We start from the raw sequence: 16155 nt of genomic DNA on the forward strand, positions 1-16155 counted from the left end.
GTAGAAATCCATTTCTACTTCATGTAGAATATATCAAGAAAGCGGAACAAATCAAATTGTTGGCATAAAAACTTTCATTGTGTCCCATATTTATTTATTATAATTATTGTTATTTTTTTTTGGGGGGGGGGTGCATTTTTGTCTAAATGATTGATGTTGCTTTATTGATGGTTGATACAGACATAATATTAAAAACCATGTTTTTTATATGTCTCTGGTTAATTTTAAAAATGACATAAAGGTCAACATTTTATTAAGTTTGTTTTCCTCTTTTAAAATTTGAAATAGAAAAATATTTTTAATTAAAATTTAATTCCACGAAAGGTAAGAAATGAAATAGAAAATTTCAAGAAAAGAAATAGAAAACTTTTTTTTTGCTCGGGCTCGACATTGCGAAAATTGTCCTGTAACTTCCTTTTCCGTCAATTGTCAAAATGGTGAGCGTGAAACATATATAATGTTGAATTATCCGTGGACATCGGTTCTAATCCATGATATATATTTATTTTACAAAATTAAATGATATCACAAATGAATATTCTTTTGAACTCTTTCCATTTTAGGGCATTGACATCTGCCATAAAAATAAGAGGAAGGTGGTTCGGAAGGAACCCAGAAGCCAAGATATTTATCTTCGGCTCCTAGTTAAGGTAATTTTACTTGTGGCAGGGATGAGGAGTGACCTTTGTTTCAGATACAGTCTGCATTAAAATCGATCATGAAATTCGTTGTAGAAAGCGATACTTTTCAGTATGATGGCCTCGAATTGCATGTAAACATGTAGGAACTGACCACCACCCCCCTTTTCAATGCATACATGTATCTTTGCATGTGCAACCAACTGTGTTGATAGTGTTAATTTTCTTGTACTTCAAATGAACAGTATATGCTAGTCACGCGAATGTGTGTAAAATTAAAAAAGTTGAACGCTATTATTTGAAAATAGCACACTAAGCACAGTCAAAAAATTCAACTGTAGTGTTTATCTTTTTCAGTTGTACAGGTTTTTAGCCAGAAGAACTAATGCCAAGTTCAACAAAATCATCCTGAAACGGCTCTTTATGAGCAAAAACAACAGGCCACCACTATCTATTGCCAGATTAGTAAGTTATAATGAAGTTATATATATATATAATATGTTGACAGTGCGATCATTAGGGCGAGCGCAGATACTTATCCAGTTTTCATTTAGATCGGACTTGTCAAACCACACGTGTCATTCAGTGCATATAAGACTCTGACGTCACATGACGTCGTTTGCATGTTGCTTTACTAAACCGAAGCCTGAACAGGGCTGATTTCAATCGTTTATATTTATTTTTCTGCAATAAACAGATAAATTCATTAAATCAAGGCAAGTTTATTTTTCTTTTAACTTTTGTCATTATTCTCGCGAGAATGTGGCTTTAGCGTTTGTGTACGAAGCGATGCATTGTGGGTCAAAATTACTGCGGAAAAAATTCTATGGAATGAATGTGCAGTAGTCTGAATTTTCTCTTCACCCAGGCATTTGTTATAGCTCGCAGTTACATCGTCGCTTTGCGATGCTCGCTGCGCTCGCTATTAAATATATCTTAAATAAATACTATGTTCACCTGTATGCATGTATACAGGTTGAGACCACTCACCTGTGGAGATGTAAAGGAGATGCCTGATGGGCAGACTTAGCATGCAGATAGACCATACCTTCAGATATATATAAGTCATGTTCAGATTGTGAGAATTTAGTACTTAGAATAAAGTTCTCTTGATTGATATTTATGAAATCATGATAAACAAAACTGATTCGAGGAAAATGTTTTCTTTAAAAATTCATACTTTTATAAAAAAAACCAGTAATGATGATGTGGTTTTCATCGTGGTAGAACCCTAGCAATGAAAAAAATCCTGAGTCGTATTTTCTTTTGAGACTAGCACCCTAACCACTACATTACAGACTTGTCGAAATCTGTCGGTTCTGTCGGCAAGGCCGGTAAAAATTTGTCTGGACCGATAACATTTATGACCGTTTGAAAAAAAATGAGCGTAATGCAAATTTAATAAAGGTCGGGATCGGGATGCGTAGTTCAAGGTCACAAACACAGAAAAGAATGGCCGCGTATGCAGCATGTTTACGCTAGCTAAGTAAATTTGTTATTGCAAAGTCATACAACTTGTAAATTATGTCTATGTTAATGACTCTCTATCTCAAGAGAGGAAACTTGTTAGATTGAAGGCTATTGAAGATAATAAAGGACATTTTGGTGCTGTTATTCATATGATTTTACCACCTTCGAAATAACGTACAAGTATCTGGTCTGACAAAAGTTGGACTGGTCCGACAAAACATTCGAGTGTGTCAGACCAAATGTCTGACAGCGATTAAAAAATTTCGACAAGTCTGCATTACAGAAGTCCTAATTAATAATGGCTTTAAAATCTTGTTTGTGAAATAACCCTTGTCTTGGACTTCAATTATTTCTTGAAAAGATATGAAAGTTGTATCCTAAAATTATATTTTTAAGGTATAGTGGGTCTTTGATCCATAATTTTGGTAACCAAATGTGTATGTTTTTTGTAACTTTTGAGGATTAACTTTGAAAAAAAAAATGGAGTGGAAGACCCACTCATCGAAAAATAGTGTCATTATGTGAGAAAATGACTCTTTTTACCCTCTTTTTTGTGTGTATTATTTTGGCAATAAATATCCTAAATCTGCATCAAAATGATTAAAAAGGAATAAATTTAGACAAAGCTGTTTTTCTACAACCCTAGATTGATCCCCAAAAAAGTTAAGGAACTTCTGTCGAGGGATCAATCTCCAAAACAATGGGCATACAGAAAAAACTTGTCAACCAATAGTTATTCTAATACTAATTCAAGAAAATGTATATGTCACAATTAAAAAAGAAAAAAAAGTAAAGGTGTTACAGTTTAAAATAAAATTGTTTTATTTAAAGGTTCGTTTGATGAAGAAATCTGGCAGAGACAACAAGACCGCTGTGGTTGTCGGAACCGTCACTGATGACCTGAGACTTATGGAAGTTCCCAAGCTCAAGGTCAGTTGTCTTTTAGGTCACCCGAGTCACTCATGTGACCTGTTGCTATTTGTTTGGCCGTCATTGTGTGATATGCATTTTTCAGCTTCTTCTGTGGAAGCGCTTCACCAAATTCAACCAATTTTTATATAAAGCATCTTTGGGTGAAGGGGGGCATTAATAATAAAATTTATGACCCTTGCCCCCTGGGGCCGGAAAAATTGGACTAAGAACACAAAAAATAAATGCGATCTTTGAAAAATATTCTTCTGGATTCCTGGACTCCTTGTGTTTGATTATGATGAGCAAAGGAGCCTCTTACAGAATTGTGAATTTTAAGGCCCCAGGGTCATTGGCACAGTAGAATGCTTTTCCTCTGCTCCTTGGTATTAAAGAAACAAACTAATTGTGTAGTTATGAGCAAGTTTGCCCCTTCTAAAAATTTGAAATGTGTAGCCCCAGGGTCAAGGGTTACTGTGGGTGGGGCTATACTGATTAGATAGTGAAGGTGCATTAATTAATTTGATTATTCTCTGCTCTGCTACTTGGTATTAAGTAAACAAACTAAATGTATGGTTATATTGAGCAAGGGTGCCTCTTTCCAAATTATAAATTTCATGGCCTCTGGTTTAAAACCTGAACCCGATTCAAAAGTTGTTACAAAATACTCAGGTGACCTGAAAGGCACGTTGGTCTCTTGTCTTTTATTGTTTTCTTTCATGACAAATATTTTACTTAAAAACAATATCAATCAGAATGTCATTTCATAAATTGTTTGATTCAATGTAAATCTTAATCATCACAGTATCAGATCTGGAATTTAAAATGTGCTAATGGGAAAAAAACTTTAAAGTAAAACTTTTAAGCACTAAAAAGAATATTATTAGATTTGTTACAGTGAATGAGCATATTTTTAAATTTTGATATTTATTTCCTTTAGCTATGTGCTCTCAATGTGACAGAGAGAGCCAGGGCTCGTATCCTGAAGGCCGGGGGACAGATCATCACATTCGATCAGTTGGCCCTTAAGTCACCTAAAGGACAGAACACTGTTCTGATGCAAGGTTAGAAAAGTAGAAATTGCATGGAATTAAAGTATGCTGTTTTATTGTTATGGTGTAATTTCATCTGCTTTGGAGTTTGTGAAATGCCATTAACTATAAAAAAAAAAGCTATTAATTGGATCGCTTATCATAATAGAGAAAGAATAGACATAGTCTCAATATATATGATGTATTGTTTTAAAAACACATTTCTTTTGTGTGTGTGTGTACAAGTGTAAAAAATCTATTCATAGGGTTTCTTTTATCCGTGAGTTTATTCACAGAGAATATTAAGATTTAAAATTTGTTTTGGTACTTGAATCCCCAAAAAATCAGAGTACTGTTGAATAATGTGTCATGTTATAAGAATGATGACATATTATGCAGTTGTAATGATCTAATGGAAGCAAAGCCTAACCTACAAAAGATGTAATTTTAATAATTTGTATTCAGAAAACTAATGGTAGTGCTGAATATCTTGTTGTTAAGTGTTGTTGGTGATATTTACTTGATTTTTGTTGCTTTGATATTTATTTTGAAATTAAAATAATATGACTGTACTTTGTAGGACCCAGGAAGTCGCGTGAAGCCTACAGACACTTTGGCAGAGCCCCAGGTGTCCCACACAGTAGCACTGCGTAAGTTTTCTCAATGTCTGAAGAAATAGGTGAACCCTAATTTAAGGCAAAAACTGTCGGAGTATATCGATAGTGTGTGGTATTGCTGATTTAGATGGATCTAAGCGAAAGTCTGTAATGTGTAATGCCTGAAGATATAGAACCTGAATTAACTATGAAATGGGCCGTACATATTGCAAATTCAAATGCTTCAAAAATGTACTTTATTGCATTGGATTTGAAAGATACATGTATAATAGGGCTTTTTAATGATAAAATCTAAATATATATGTTTGTATTTCTTCAAGAATGGAATTTGGATATAATTATTGAAGTTAGTCCAGAGAAGTTCAAGATAACCAGGCCTTGAAGGCGGGAAATACTTTTGAAAAGAAATATAAAAAAATATCATTTCCATCTTTTTGTGCAAACACACACAAAGAATCTTGTTTGTTTTAACAACTTACTGTGGTTATATTATACAACTCTTCTATGATGAAAACTGGAATTACCAATTGATAAAATTGTGAAAATATCAAAGCGGCAAATTATTTTCTGAGAAGAGCTCCTTCCCACCTTGCACATACTAGATTTTATCAATGTTGATAAAGTAAATTAAAAAAAATTTAACTAAAAGTAGGAAAGATTTCCCATTTTGTAGAAATACATGTTTGTCTTCTAGGTGTAAGAAGAAATTCCTAAGCAACCATAATTAATATCATTTTCATGAACAAAAGCTTAGGTTTTCAAGACTGCATCCTAGTGCAATTTTCTAAAGAAGTGTAAATATTGCTGTCCTTTTGCAGGCCCTATGTACGTTCAAAGGGAAGGAAGTTCGAAAAGGGAAGAGGAAGAAGAGCCAGCAGAGGTTTCAAGGTGTAATAAATCAGACTCCCACAATAAAGTGTATGACAGTCAAAACTGGTGTCTTTGTTGTTTATCTGGTGGGTTAACACTGGACAATTATCGAGGTTATTAACAGGATCAGAAGTACTTAGTGTTTGGATCTTTTTATTCCCCAGGGAAATCAATTTCATTTTCTAATGTTTTATAATATATACACGTACAGGAAAAATAATCCTGTCAAATACTTAGGGTAAAGGTCACTTGCACCAGTTTTTGATGGAGACTCCGAAATTTAGTCAAAGGTAATGGAAGCTGTGAGACAGCTGTTTTAGAGCCCTGCAAGTGTTTGTGGAGGCCCTATAATAATCTACTATTTCTTCAGTTTTTTCCTAACAACTCAATGGTTGTCTTTTGATAGTTAAAAAGGCAGCAAGACTTATTTTAATATATTTGATTCTTTATGTTAGCTGGGTGGTGGGATTCCTGACTTTTAACCCTTATCCAGCCAAGATAGTTTTGGGTTATCAGCGCAGCTGCTGCCGCGAAAGTTCAGTGTAAACAAACCAGTCAAAGAGAATGCAGAAAACAATTTCTTATCTGCCTGTATTATCTTTATTTTTCCAATTACATAAATGTAACCTACAGAAAACTTGTACAGCATAAATTTCACTATCTTTCGATATAATTTTTATAACTATATTTTTTATATTCATAAGAATACATGCACACTATAAAGACAACTCAAGGAAGATTTGTTTATTAATAAATAAAGCTATGGATGATATTTATTCAGTGTGTGTGTGTTAAACCTCAGCATCACTATTCTCTTCATTAATAGATTCTTCATTAGGGCCCCGCAAGGATTTGCGGGTGCCCTATGGTAATCACTCTGTCTGTCCGTCTGTCTTTCTTCCGTCCACAAATTTCCTGTTTTTTCTTAATAACTTTTTTTATGGTTGCCCAATTAAGATCAAATTTGGTATGGTAGTTCAATAGGCAGAAAGACATATTTTGATGCTAAGTTTGTTTCTCTATGTCCCTTGGTTTGGAGCTGGGGTGGTGGGGTATATTCCTTAACTTTATATAAGAATGCTTTGGCAAAGAGAGATAACTGCTGAAGATGTTTCCATTGTAAACTGAATGCTTCAATGAGTCCCTTGGGATTAATTAGCTTTCCTCCTGAAGAAAATCCAAAGCATTATCTTTATCTGTCACATTGAGATTAATTACCACCTCTGTCTGCAAATGAAGTTTGTTTTGAAGTTCAGTCAATTTGGAATGCTATGAACACTCTGAAATGTGGATTTAGATATAAATGTTTATACTTTTAATATTTTGGTTAAAATACCTACACAATGAGTTATGATTTCATTGAATTCTAAAAACAAGAAATAGATTAAAGAAGACATATCTTTTATATTTACTTTTTTCCCTTTATGTAAATTCAAGAATAATATTAATTTTTAATGTAGTTGGATTAAGCCATTCTAATATTAACACTGAAAAAGTTCTTATTGTAACTTTAGAAGAAAATGATGAGAGAGGTACAATTAATCCCTCAGGATTAATTATCTAGCCTGCTGAAGAAAATTTAGTAGGCCTATCTTTATCCGTCATTTTAAGATTAATGAAAAACTTTGTCTGCAACTGCTGTTTGTTTTGAAGTTAAGGTCAAGCCTTCATAATACATGTATTTGCATTCATTGAAGACTGGCATTTTATATAACACAAACACAAACTTCATTATTGTTTATATATACATTCAATGTTAGGTTGTTCTTTACTGCCAGTGCCTAATGTAAATATACAAGGATATTATTTACAGGTTTTTGGATATTCAGGAATTATGTTGAAAATTTTAAGAATACAGTTGCTGTTGCTTATTTCTTCATATATTTTTTAATCATTCCATAAGCTGCATCCTTATAATTCCACCCCATGGCGGGGCCCTTGCTGACTGGTCAGTTTTCTAGTTTGAAACTGTCATCTAAAATTCGATCTAATATGTCTGAATTCAAGCCATGCAAATTTCTGTTAGCCATTTAGAAAATCTCTTTGTTTTGATACTTTCCTCATTTTGCCCCAGATTTCACACCTACCATCACTGATTGGTTCAGTATTTTTATAAAACTATTTTCATTGGTCTGTATTTTTGTTACTTTGATTCATACATCTTACTACAGTGCTGAAAATACATGTAGCTTGGAATGTAGCATCATTTGAGGAAACCCCCCAAAACGACCTGAGGTCGCGATTGGCAGCAGCGGTATTGATAAGCCATCACGACTCTGGGTCACGAAAGGGTTAATAAGAATGAATGGATCAAGAGAGATTACTACTGACATTCAAGAATGTTACTCTTGCAAAGTATGGCAAAGAGTGTCATAGAATATCCAGAGCCTTGGGCCCATTATATAAAAGAACTGATGACTTAGACCAAAAACTGCAGCTTATAGTAAAATTGTTAAACTTTTTTAGCTCACCTGAGCTGAAAGCTCAAGTGAGCTTTTCTGATCACCCATTGTCTGTCCATCTGTCTGTAAACTTTTCACATTTTCAACTTCTCAAGAACCACAGGACCAATTTTAACCAAACTTAGTACAAAGCATCCTTGGGTAAAAGAAAGTTTAAATTGTTAAAAGAAAGGGCCAAGTCCCTTTCCAAGGGGAGATAATCAAGAAAATACAAATAGGGTGGGGTCATTAAAAATCTTCTTCTAAAGAACCACTGAACCAGAAAAGCTGAAACTAATGTGGACGCATTCTAGGATAGTGTAGATTCTAAATTGTTCAAATCATGACCCCCTAGGGATAGGGTGGGGCCACAATAGGAAATCAAATTTTACATAGAAATTTATAGGAAAAAACTTTGAAACTCTTCTTCTCTAGAACCACTGGGCCAAAAAAAAAGCTTACACTTATGTGGAAGCATCCTGGGGTAGTGTAGATTTTAAATTATTCAAATCATGACCCCCAGGGATAGGTTGGGGTCACAATAGGGAATCAAATTTTACATAGAAATATATAGGAAAAAACTTTTGAAACTCTTCTTCTCTAGAACCACTTGGCCAAAAAAAGCTGAAACTTAAATGGAAGCATCCTGGAGTGGTGATGATTCTAAATTATTCAAATCATGTCCCCAGGGGGAAGGTCAAGAATGAAGATAGGTATTGCTAGCCAATATGGTTGACAAACAGTTCCACTGCTCTCCAACTTGTTGGTCCACTCCACTTCTCACCAATTTGTTGGTCCACTCAATCCTCTCTAGACTGTTGGTCCACTCCACTCCTCCAATTTGTTGGTTCGCCACCCTCTTCTCAAATTTGTTGCTCTGCTCCACTCCTCTCTAGATTGTTGATCCTCCTCTCCAACTTGTTGGTTTGCCACCCTCTTATCAAATCTGTTCGTCTGCTCCACTCCTCCTCCACTTGCTGGTCCGCTCCACTCCTCTCTAACTTGTTGGTCCGCTCCATTCCTCTCCAACTTGTTGGTCTACTTCACTCCTCTCCAAATTGTTGGTCCGCTCTACTCCTCTCCATCGTGTTGGTCCGCTCCACTCCTCTCCAACTTGTTGGCCCGCTCTGTTCTTCTCCAACTTGTTGGTCCGCTCCACAGTTTTCCAACTTGTTGGTCTGCTCCAATTCCTCTCCAACTTGTTGGTCCGCTCCTCTCCTCTAACATATTGGTCCACTCCTCTTCAACTTGTGAGTCCACTCAACTCCTCTCTAGATTGTTGGACCGCTACTCTCCTCTCCAACTTGTTGGTTCGCTACCCTCATCGTCAATTTGTTGGTCCGCTCCACTCCTCTCTCACTTGTTGATCCGCTCCATTCCTGTCCAACTTGTTGGTCCACTCCACTTTTTCCCAACTTGTTGGTCCGCTCTGTTCTTCTCCAACTTGCTGGTCCACTCCACTCCTCTCTAACTTGTTGGTCCGCTCCATTCCTCTCCAACTTGTTGATCCACTCCGCTCCTCTCCAAATTGTTGGTCCGCTCCACTCCTCTCCATCTTGTTGGTCCGCTCCTCTCCTCTCCAACTTGTTGGCCCGCTCTGTTCTTCTCCAACTTGGTCCGCTCCACACTTTTCCAATTTGTTGGTCTGCTCCACTCCTTCCAACGTTTTGGTCTGCACCATTCCTCTTCAACTTGTTGATCCGCTCCTCTCCAACTTATGGGTCCACTCAACTCCTCTCTAGATTGTTGGACCGCTTGACTCCTTTCTAGATTGTTGGTCCGCTACTCTCCTCTGCAACTTGTTGGTTCGCCACCCTCATCTTCAATTTGTTGGTCCGCTCCACTCCTCTCTCACTTGTTGGTCCGCTCCATTCCTCTCCAACTTGTTGGTCCACTCCACTTTTTTCCAAATTGTTGATCCGCTCCACTCCCCTCCAACTTGTTGGTCTGCTCTGTTCTTCTCCAACTGGCTGGTCCGCTCCACTCCCCTCTAACTTGTTGGTCCGCTCCATTCCTCTCCAACTTGTCGGTCCACTTCACTCCTCTCCAAATTGTTGGTCCGCTCTACTCCTCTCCATCTTGTTGGTCCGCTCCACTCCTCTCCAACTTGTTGGCCTGCTCTGTTCTTCTCCAACTTGTTGGTCCGCTCCACAGTTTTCCAACTTGTTGGTCTGCTCCACTCCTCTCCAACTTTTTGGTGTGCACCACTCCTCCTTAACTTGTTGATCCGCTTTTCTCCTCCAACTTATTGATACGCTCCATGTACTCCTCTCTAGATTTTTAGCTCACCTGAGTCAATGGCTCAAGTGAGCTTTTCTGATCACATTTTGTCCGTCGTCCGTCCGTCTGTCTGTCCGTCTGTAAACTTTTCACATTTTCGACTTCTCAAGAACCACTGGGCCAATTTTGACCAAACTTGGTACAAAGCATCCTTGGGTGAAGGGGAATTTAAATTCTTAAAATGAAGGGCCAAGTCTCCTCACAAGAGGAGATAATCAAGAACCGACAAAAATAGGGTGGGGTCATTAAAAAATCTTTTTCTCAAGAACCACTGGGCCAGAAAAGCTGAAACTTAAGTGGAAGCATCCTTTGGTAGTGTAGATTCTAAATTGTTAAAATCGTGATCCCCGGGGGTTGGGCGGGACCACAATGGGGAATCAAATTTTCATATAAAATATATATGAAAATTTTTTAAAAATCTTCTTCTCAACGACCACTGGGCCAGAAAAGCTGAAACTTACGTGGAAGCATCCTGGGGTAAAGAAAATTCTAAATTGTTAGAATCATGACCCCCAGGGTTAGGACGGGGCCACAATGGGGAATCAATTTTTACAAAGAAATATATAGGAAAAATCTTTGAAAATCTTCTCAAGAACCACTGGGCCAGAAAAGCTGAAACTTATGTGGAAGCATCCTGGGGTAGTGTAGATTCTAAATTGTTAAAATCATTACCCCCGGGGGTTGGGCGGGGCCAGAATGGAGAATCAAAGTTTTACATAGTTATATATAGGAAAAATCTTTGAAAATCTTCTTCTCAAGAACCACTGGGCCAGAAAAGCTGAAACTTATGTGGAAGCATCCTGGGGTAGTGTAGATTCTAAATTGTTCTAATCATGACCCCTGGGGAAGGGCGGGGCCACAATGGGGAATCAAAGTTTTACAATGTTGAATCAAAGCATCCTATGGTAGTGTATATTTCAAATTGTTTAAATTATGATCAGTTGGGTAGGGTAGGATCAAAATATGTATTACAAGGGGAAATCTGGTAAAGGACTGAATGGTCAAAGCTTCTCAGGTGAGCGATGTGACCCATGGGCCTCTTGTTTGGTCTGCTATCAAGTTGGTCCGCTCCACTCCTCTCCTTGTTGATCCGCTCCTCTCCTACTTGTTGGTCTACTCCACTTTTCTCCAACTTGTTGGTCTGCTCCATTCCTCTCCATCTTGTTAGTCTGCTCAACTCTTCTCCAACTTGTTGGTCTGCCACAGTCCTCTCCATCTTGTTAGTCTGCTCCACTCCTCTCCAACTTGTTAGTCTGCTCCACTCTTCTCCAACTTGTTAGTCTGCTCCACTCTTCTCCAACTTGTTAGTCTGCTCCACTCTTCTCCAACTTGTTAGTCTGCTCCACTCTTCTCCAACTTGTTAGTCTGCTCCACTCTTCTCCAACTTGTTAGTCTGCTCCACTCTTCTCCAACTTGTTGATCCCGTTTACTCCTCTCCAACTTGGTCCGCTCCTTTCTTCTCCATATTGTTGGTTCGCCACACTCCTCTCCAACTCGTTGGTCTGATCAACTCCTCTCCATTTTGTTGGTTTGTCACTCTCCTGTCCAACTTGATCTGCTACTCTCCTCTACAACTTGTTTAGCTGCAGATCTGTAGCCCTCCGAAAAAATATATATATTGATAGACCGGAGAGCTACAGTGCCACCCATTGAAAAAAAAAACTGTATATTTATTGCGCTGTTTCTCGATTTATTTCTCCATGTTTTTAAACTGTCATCTCAAAATATTACTAATCGTATGTTCCTAACATATTCTTTCACTGTTTCCACAACAAAACATTCCTTATAATTGGTGTTAATAGCCCACCTGGCCCTGAAATCGAAATTACCGTAAATATCGTCTTTTTATACTACCATTTTGGTTTGCAAGATAATTCGGTCCTAAAGATCTGCAGCTACAACTTGTTGGTCCAATCCTTTCTTCTCTAACCTCTCCAACTTGTTGGTTCGTCACTCTCCTCTCCAACTTGTTGGTCTGCTCCACTCTTCTCCAACTTGTTGGTCCGCTCTACTCCTCTCTAGATTGTTGGTCCGCTCCACTCTTCTCCATCTTTTTGGTCAGCTCCATTCCTCTCTAAATTGTTGGTTTAGATCTGTTCCACTTCTCTTCATCTTGTTCGTCTGTTCTAATCTTCTCCAACTTGTTGGTCCGCTGCTCTCCTCCAACTTGGTCCGCTCGATAACTCCTCCCTAGATTGTTGGTCCGCTCCACTCTTTTCCATCCTGTTGGTCAGCCCCATTCCTCTCTAGATTGTTAGTCCGCTCCTCTCCTCTCCAACTTGTTTGTCTGTTCCACTCTTCTCCAACTTATTGGTCCGCTCCACTCCTCCAACTTGGTCCGCTCCACTCCTCTCTAAATTGTTAGTCCGCTCCACTCTTCTCCATCTTGCTTGTCAGCTCCACTCCTCTCTAGTTTGTTGCTCCGTTCCACTCCTCTCTAACTTGTTGGTCCGCTCCACTCCTCTCTAGATTGTTGGTCCGCTCCACTCCTCTCTGACTTGTTGGTCCGCTCCACTACACTCTAGATTGTTGGTCCGCTCCACTACACTCTAGATTGTTGGTCCTCTCCACTCCTCTCCATCTAGTTGGTCCTCTCCAACTTGTTGGTCTCTTCTCCATTTTGTTGGATTGGAGAGAATTGTAAGCCAATGGCCAGCAGAGATGTAATGTGTTTGCGAATTATGTTTATTTAGAAGTTAAAGTTGAACACGATTTGTAAAAGGCAGAGATCTATATTTGTCCCCTTATTACTCTTCATAAAAATCGTGTAATCATTGTTCACCGCTGTGCCAAAGTGGATAGACATTTTACATAGCTATTGTAAAACTCTCGGAAGTGATATCTTACCAGGGCAAAAGAAAAAGTTACCTAAGAAACTTGCATCATTTGCACAGGTTGTAAAAACACATGAAAACTGTTAGCAAAGGTCAAGTACTAGTAACTAAGATAGTCGCTCATTCTATATAGGAAAACAGTCAGATGTAACGGATGCAAAGGAAATTTAGAGCCTCGACTTTGTTACTTAGAATAATTAAGAAAGCATGTCCGAACCTCCTAAATACAATAAATGTTACTGTTTCACATTCTACATAAATAATTTTCTTTTTAATTTTTTCCCATAGTCAAATTCTATTTTTTTTCCAGCTCCAGCCTTAGATTTCTATCCCTCTTGGGGGATGCTTGCTGGGCGGTCAAATTTCTACTTTGATTTTCAATTTGTAAACATTTTGTGACGCACTATTTTACCTAAATTTCAGTACCCAGTAATAAACTCAATTGTTAAAGACTATATGAGGTGATTTGGTGTTTAACTACATGTATGTTTTAATTCTATAATTCTTTATCTTACCGTGGTGCATTGTCGCAAACCACGTTTAAAATCCATTCTGGAGAGAGCTATATGTGGATTCCGAATCGTGGGTTTAGACGATGACCTAGGTCTTTTTTTCACCTGCAGTGAAAGGCCTGGGGTAGTTTCAACCAAATTTTAATGTTAATCATCCAAAGTTACTTTTTTGCCAGCCAAGGTTTCTGATCCTAAATTTTTAAGTCTTAGCTAGCCAATGATTCTGATCTATTGAAGATTTCGGATCAGGGACCCTTGGCCTGCAAAGATCCTATGGATACTACTAGCAACTCAAAAGATGCTATGGATACATTTGTGGCTGGAAAGTAGAAATACATAGAGAAAATGCATTTAACTGGACCGGGAAACGAACCTGGACCCTTGCATCATTAGTCAGGTGCTCTACCAACTGAGCTACCGAGGCTGATATCCACAATCCAATAGCCCGAACTGCTACAAATTCACAAAACAGATGAAAGTGTTCATCGATTGGCAGATTTTCGTCTTTTGTGGATCAAAAGAGTCATTCTTAAGTTCGGTAAAAGTGGCTTTTCATTTGTAAGATCGGTGAAAAAATGAACGGGCGGGATTGAAACTGGCCGCTCATGGGGAGTGGCCGCTGATTAAGGGTGGCCGTAACAGCAGGTGCGACTGTACTTGACTTTTTTTCCCACTTTCACTGAAAGTAGAAGTTACTGTAGTATTAATTTGGGTCCATCAATCTGTCTGTGTTCGTTCTTTTCCAGATCATATTTCAAGAAGACTTGAGTTTTTGCAATTAAATTTTATGCGAAAACTCCATATGGCACTTGAAAGCCAAAGGTCAATGTACTGAATATATATATTTCGTTTGGATGAAACGCCTTTTTATACGATATAATATGAAATACCACAACTCCCTATCGTAAGAACCTTGTTGGTTTTGAGGTACACAAGATATGTTTGTAAAACACAGATGCCCCCGTATGGCAACATTGCTAAGGTTAAGCTTTCTCAAATGCAGATCAGATAAGTTGGTACCTAAAGTAAGGCCTTTACACAAGAAATACAAATGTGAACTATAAAACCCTAGCACCACATGTTCAAAGGTTATGACCAAGGTTAACGTTTTTGAAGAAAGGACTAACTCCGGGGTCAAGGTCAAAGGGTCAAGATTGTTGGGTTCTAAAGAAAGACCTTGTCTCAAAGATTACATATGGGAAGTATGAAAGTGCTGGTCATAACCGCTCAAAAGTTCTGGCCAAGGTTATAGTATGTAAAAAGTACGTCAAACTCCAAGGCCAAGGGGTCAAGGGTCTTGATATCCAATGAAAGGTCTTCTCACAAGGATTACATATGTGAAGTATAAAAGCTCTAGCCCTTACTGTTTAAAAGTTATGGCCAAGGTTAAAGTTAATAAAATGTACGTCAAACTCCAAGGCCAAGGTTAAAGGGTCAAAGTTGTTGATATCCAATGTAAGGTCTTCTCACAAGGATTACATATATGAAGTATGAAAGCCCAAACCCTTACCGTTCAAAAGTTATGGCCAAGGTTAAAGTTTGTAAAAAAGTAGGTTAAACTAAAGTTTTTTCGTAAGTACGGAAATTTCCAAGGTCAAGGTCAAAAGGTCAAAATTGTTGGTTTCAAACGAAATGTGTTGCCATAAAGAATTGATACTTTAAATATGAAATTCCTAGTATCTATCGTTTAAAAAATAGGGCCAAATGAAAATTCAGATTTTTTTGTGTAAAAATGGGTCAAACTCCAAGGTAAAGGTCAAAGGTTCAAGGTTCTTGATATCAAATGAAAGGTCCTGTCACAAGGATTAAATATGTGAAATTATGAAAGCCCTAGTCCTAACCGTTCAAAAATTATGGTCAAGGTTGTATTTTTAAAATAGGTCAAACGTCAAGGTCAAAGGACTAAAGCTCTTGGTATCCAATGAAAGTTTTTACAAGGATTACATATTTGAAGTATGGAATCCCTAGCCCTAACCGTTCAAAAGTTATGACCAAGGTTAAAAAATTAAAAAGTAGGTCGAACTCTAAGGTCAAGGTCAAAGGGTCACAGTCCTTGATATCAATTAAAAGGTCTTGTCACAAGGATTAAATATGTTAAGTATGAAAGCACTAGTCCTAACTTTTAAAAGATATGGTCAAGGTTTTTTTTTTGAAAAGTAGTTCAAACTCCAAGGTCAAAGGGTCAAAGTTCTTGGTATTTAATGAAGGGTCTTCTCACAAGGGTTACATATGTGAAATATGAAAGCCCTTCCCCTTACCGTTCAAAAGTTATTGCCAAGGTTAAAGTGTTTTCATAAGTACGGAAATCTCCAAGGTCAAAAAGTCAAGGTTATTGATATCTAATGAAAGGTCTTGCCACAAAGATTACATATGTGAAGTATAAAAGTCCTGGTATCTATTTTCAAAAGCTACGGCCAAGGTAAAATATTTGGAATTTTTGTGTAAACGTGGGTCAAACTCCAAGGTCAGGTCAAAATTGGTGGAACCCAAAGAAAGGTCTTGTCACAAGGAATACACATGTGAAATATGAAAGTCATACCTCCACTAATTTAA

At 37.7% G+C, this 16155-nt stretch overlaps 1 protein-coding gene across 1 annotated transcript; it reads left to right on the plus strand.

Annotated features, from left to right (window-relative positions):
- Window positions 1-397: 397 nt before the first annotated feature.
- LOC134272889 (large ribosomal subunit protein eL18-like) lies at window positions 398-5598 on the plus strand. Its single transcript, XM_062755065.1, has 7 exons — window positions 398-437; window positions 564-650; window positions 996-1103; window positions 2940-3038; window positions 3958-4081; window positions 4629-4698; window positions 5484-5598. Exons 1-7 carry the CDS (start codon window positions 435-437, stop codon window positions 5557-5559), a joined length of 567 nt encoding a protein of 188 aa, XP_062611049.1. The 5' UTR covers window positions 398-434; the 3' UTR covers window positions 5560-5598.
- The last annotated feature ends 10557 nt before the right edge of the window (window positions 5599-16155 follow it).

The sequence above is a fragment of the Saccostrea cucullata genome, unplaced genomic scaffold (genome assembly GCF_032062105.1).
Source record: "Saccostrea cucullata isolate Sc308-1 unplaced genomic scaffold, CSIRO_AGI_Scuc_v1 ctg154, whole genome shotgun sequence".
In the NCBI taxonomy this organism is placed as follows: Eukaryota; Metazoa; Mollusca; class Bivalvia; order Ostreida; family Ostreidae; genus Saccostrea; species Saccostrea cuccullata.

Excerpts from the sequence above, each read along its gene's own strand:
- LOC134272889 (XM_062755065.1), top strand. Across the intron at positions 1,104-2,939 it reads CACTATCTATTGCCAGATTA|GTTCGTTTGATGAAGAAATC; the intron begins GTAAGTTATAAT and ends TTTTATTTAAAG. Across the intron at positions 3,039-3,957 it reads TGGAAGTTCCCAAGCTCAAG|CTATGTGCTCTCAATGTGAC; the intron begins GTCAGTTGTCTT and ends TATTTCCTTTAG.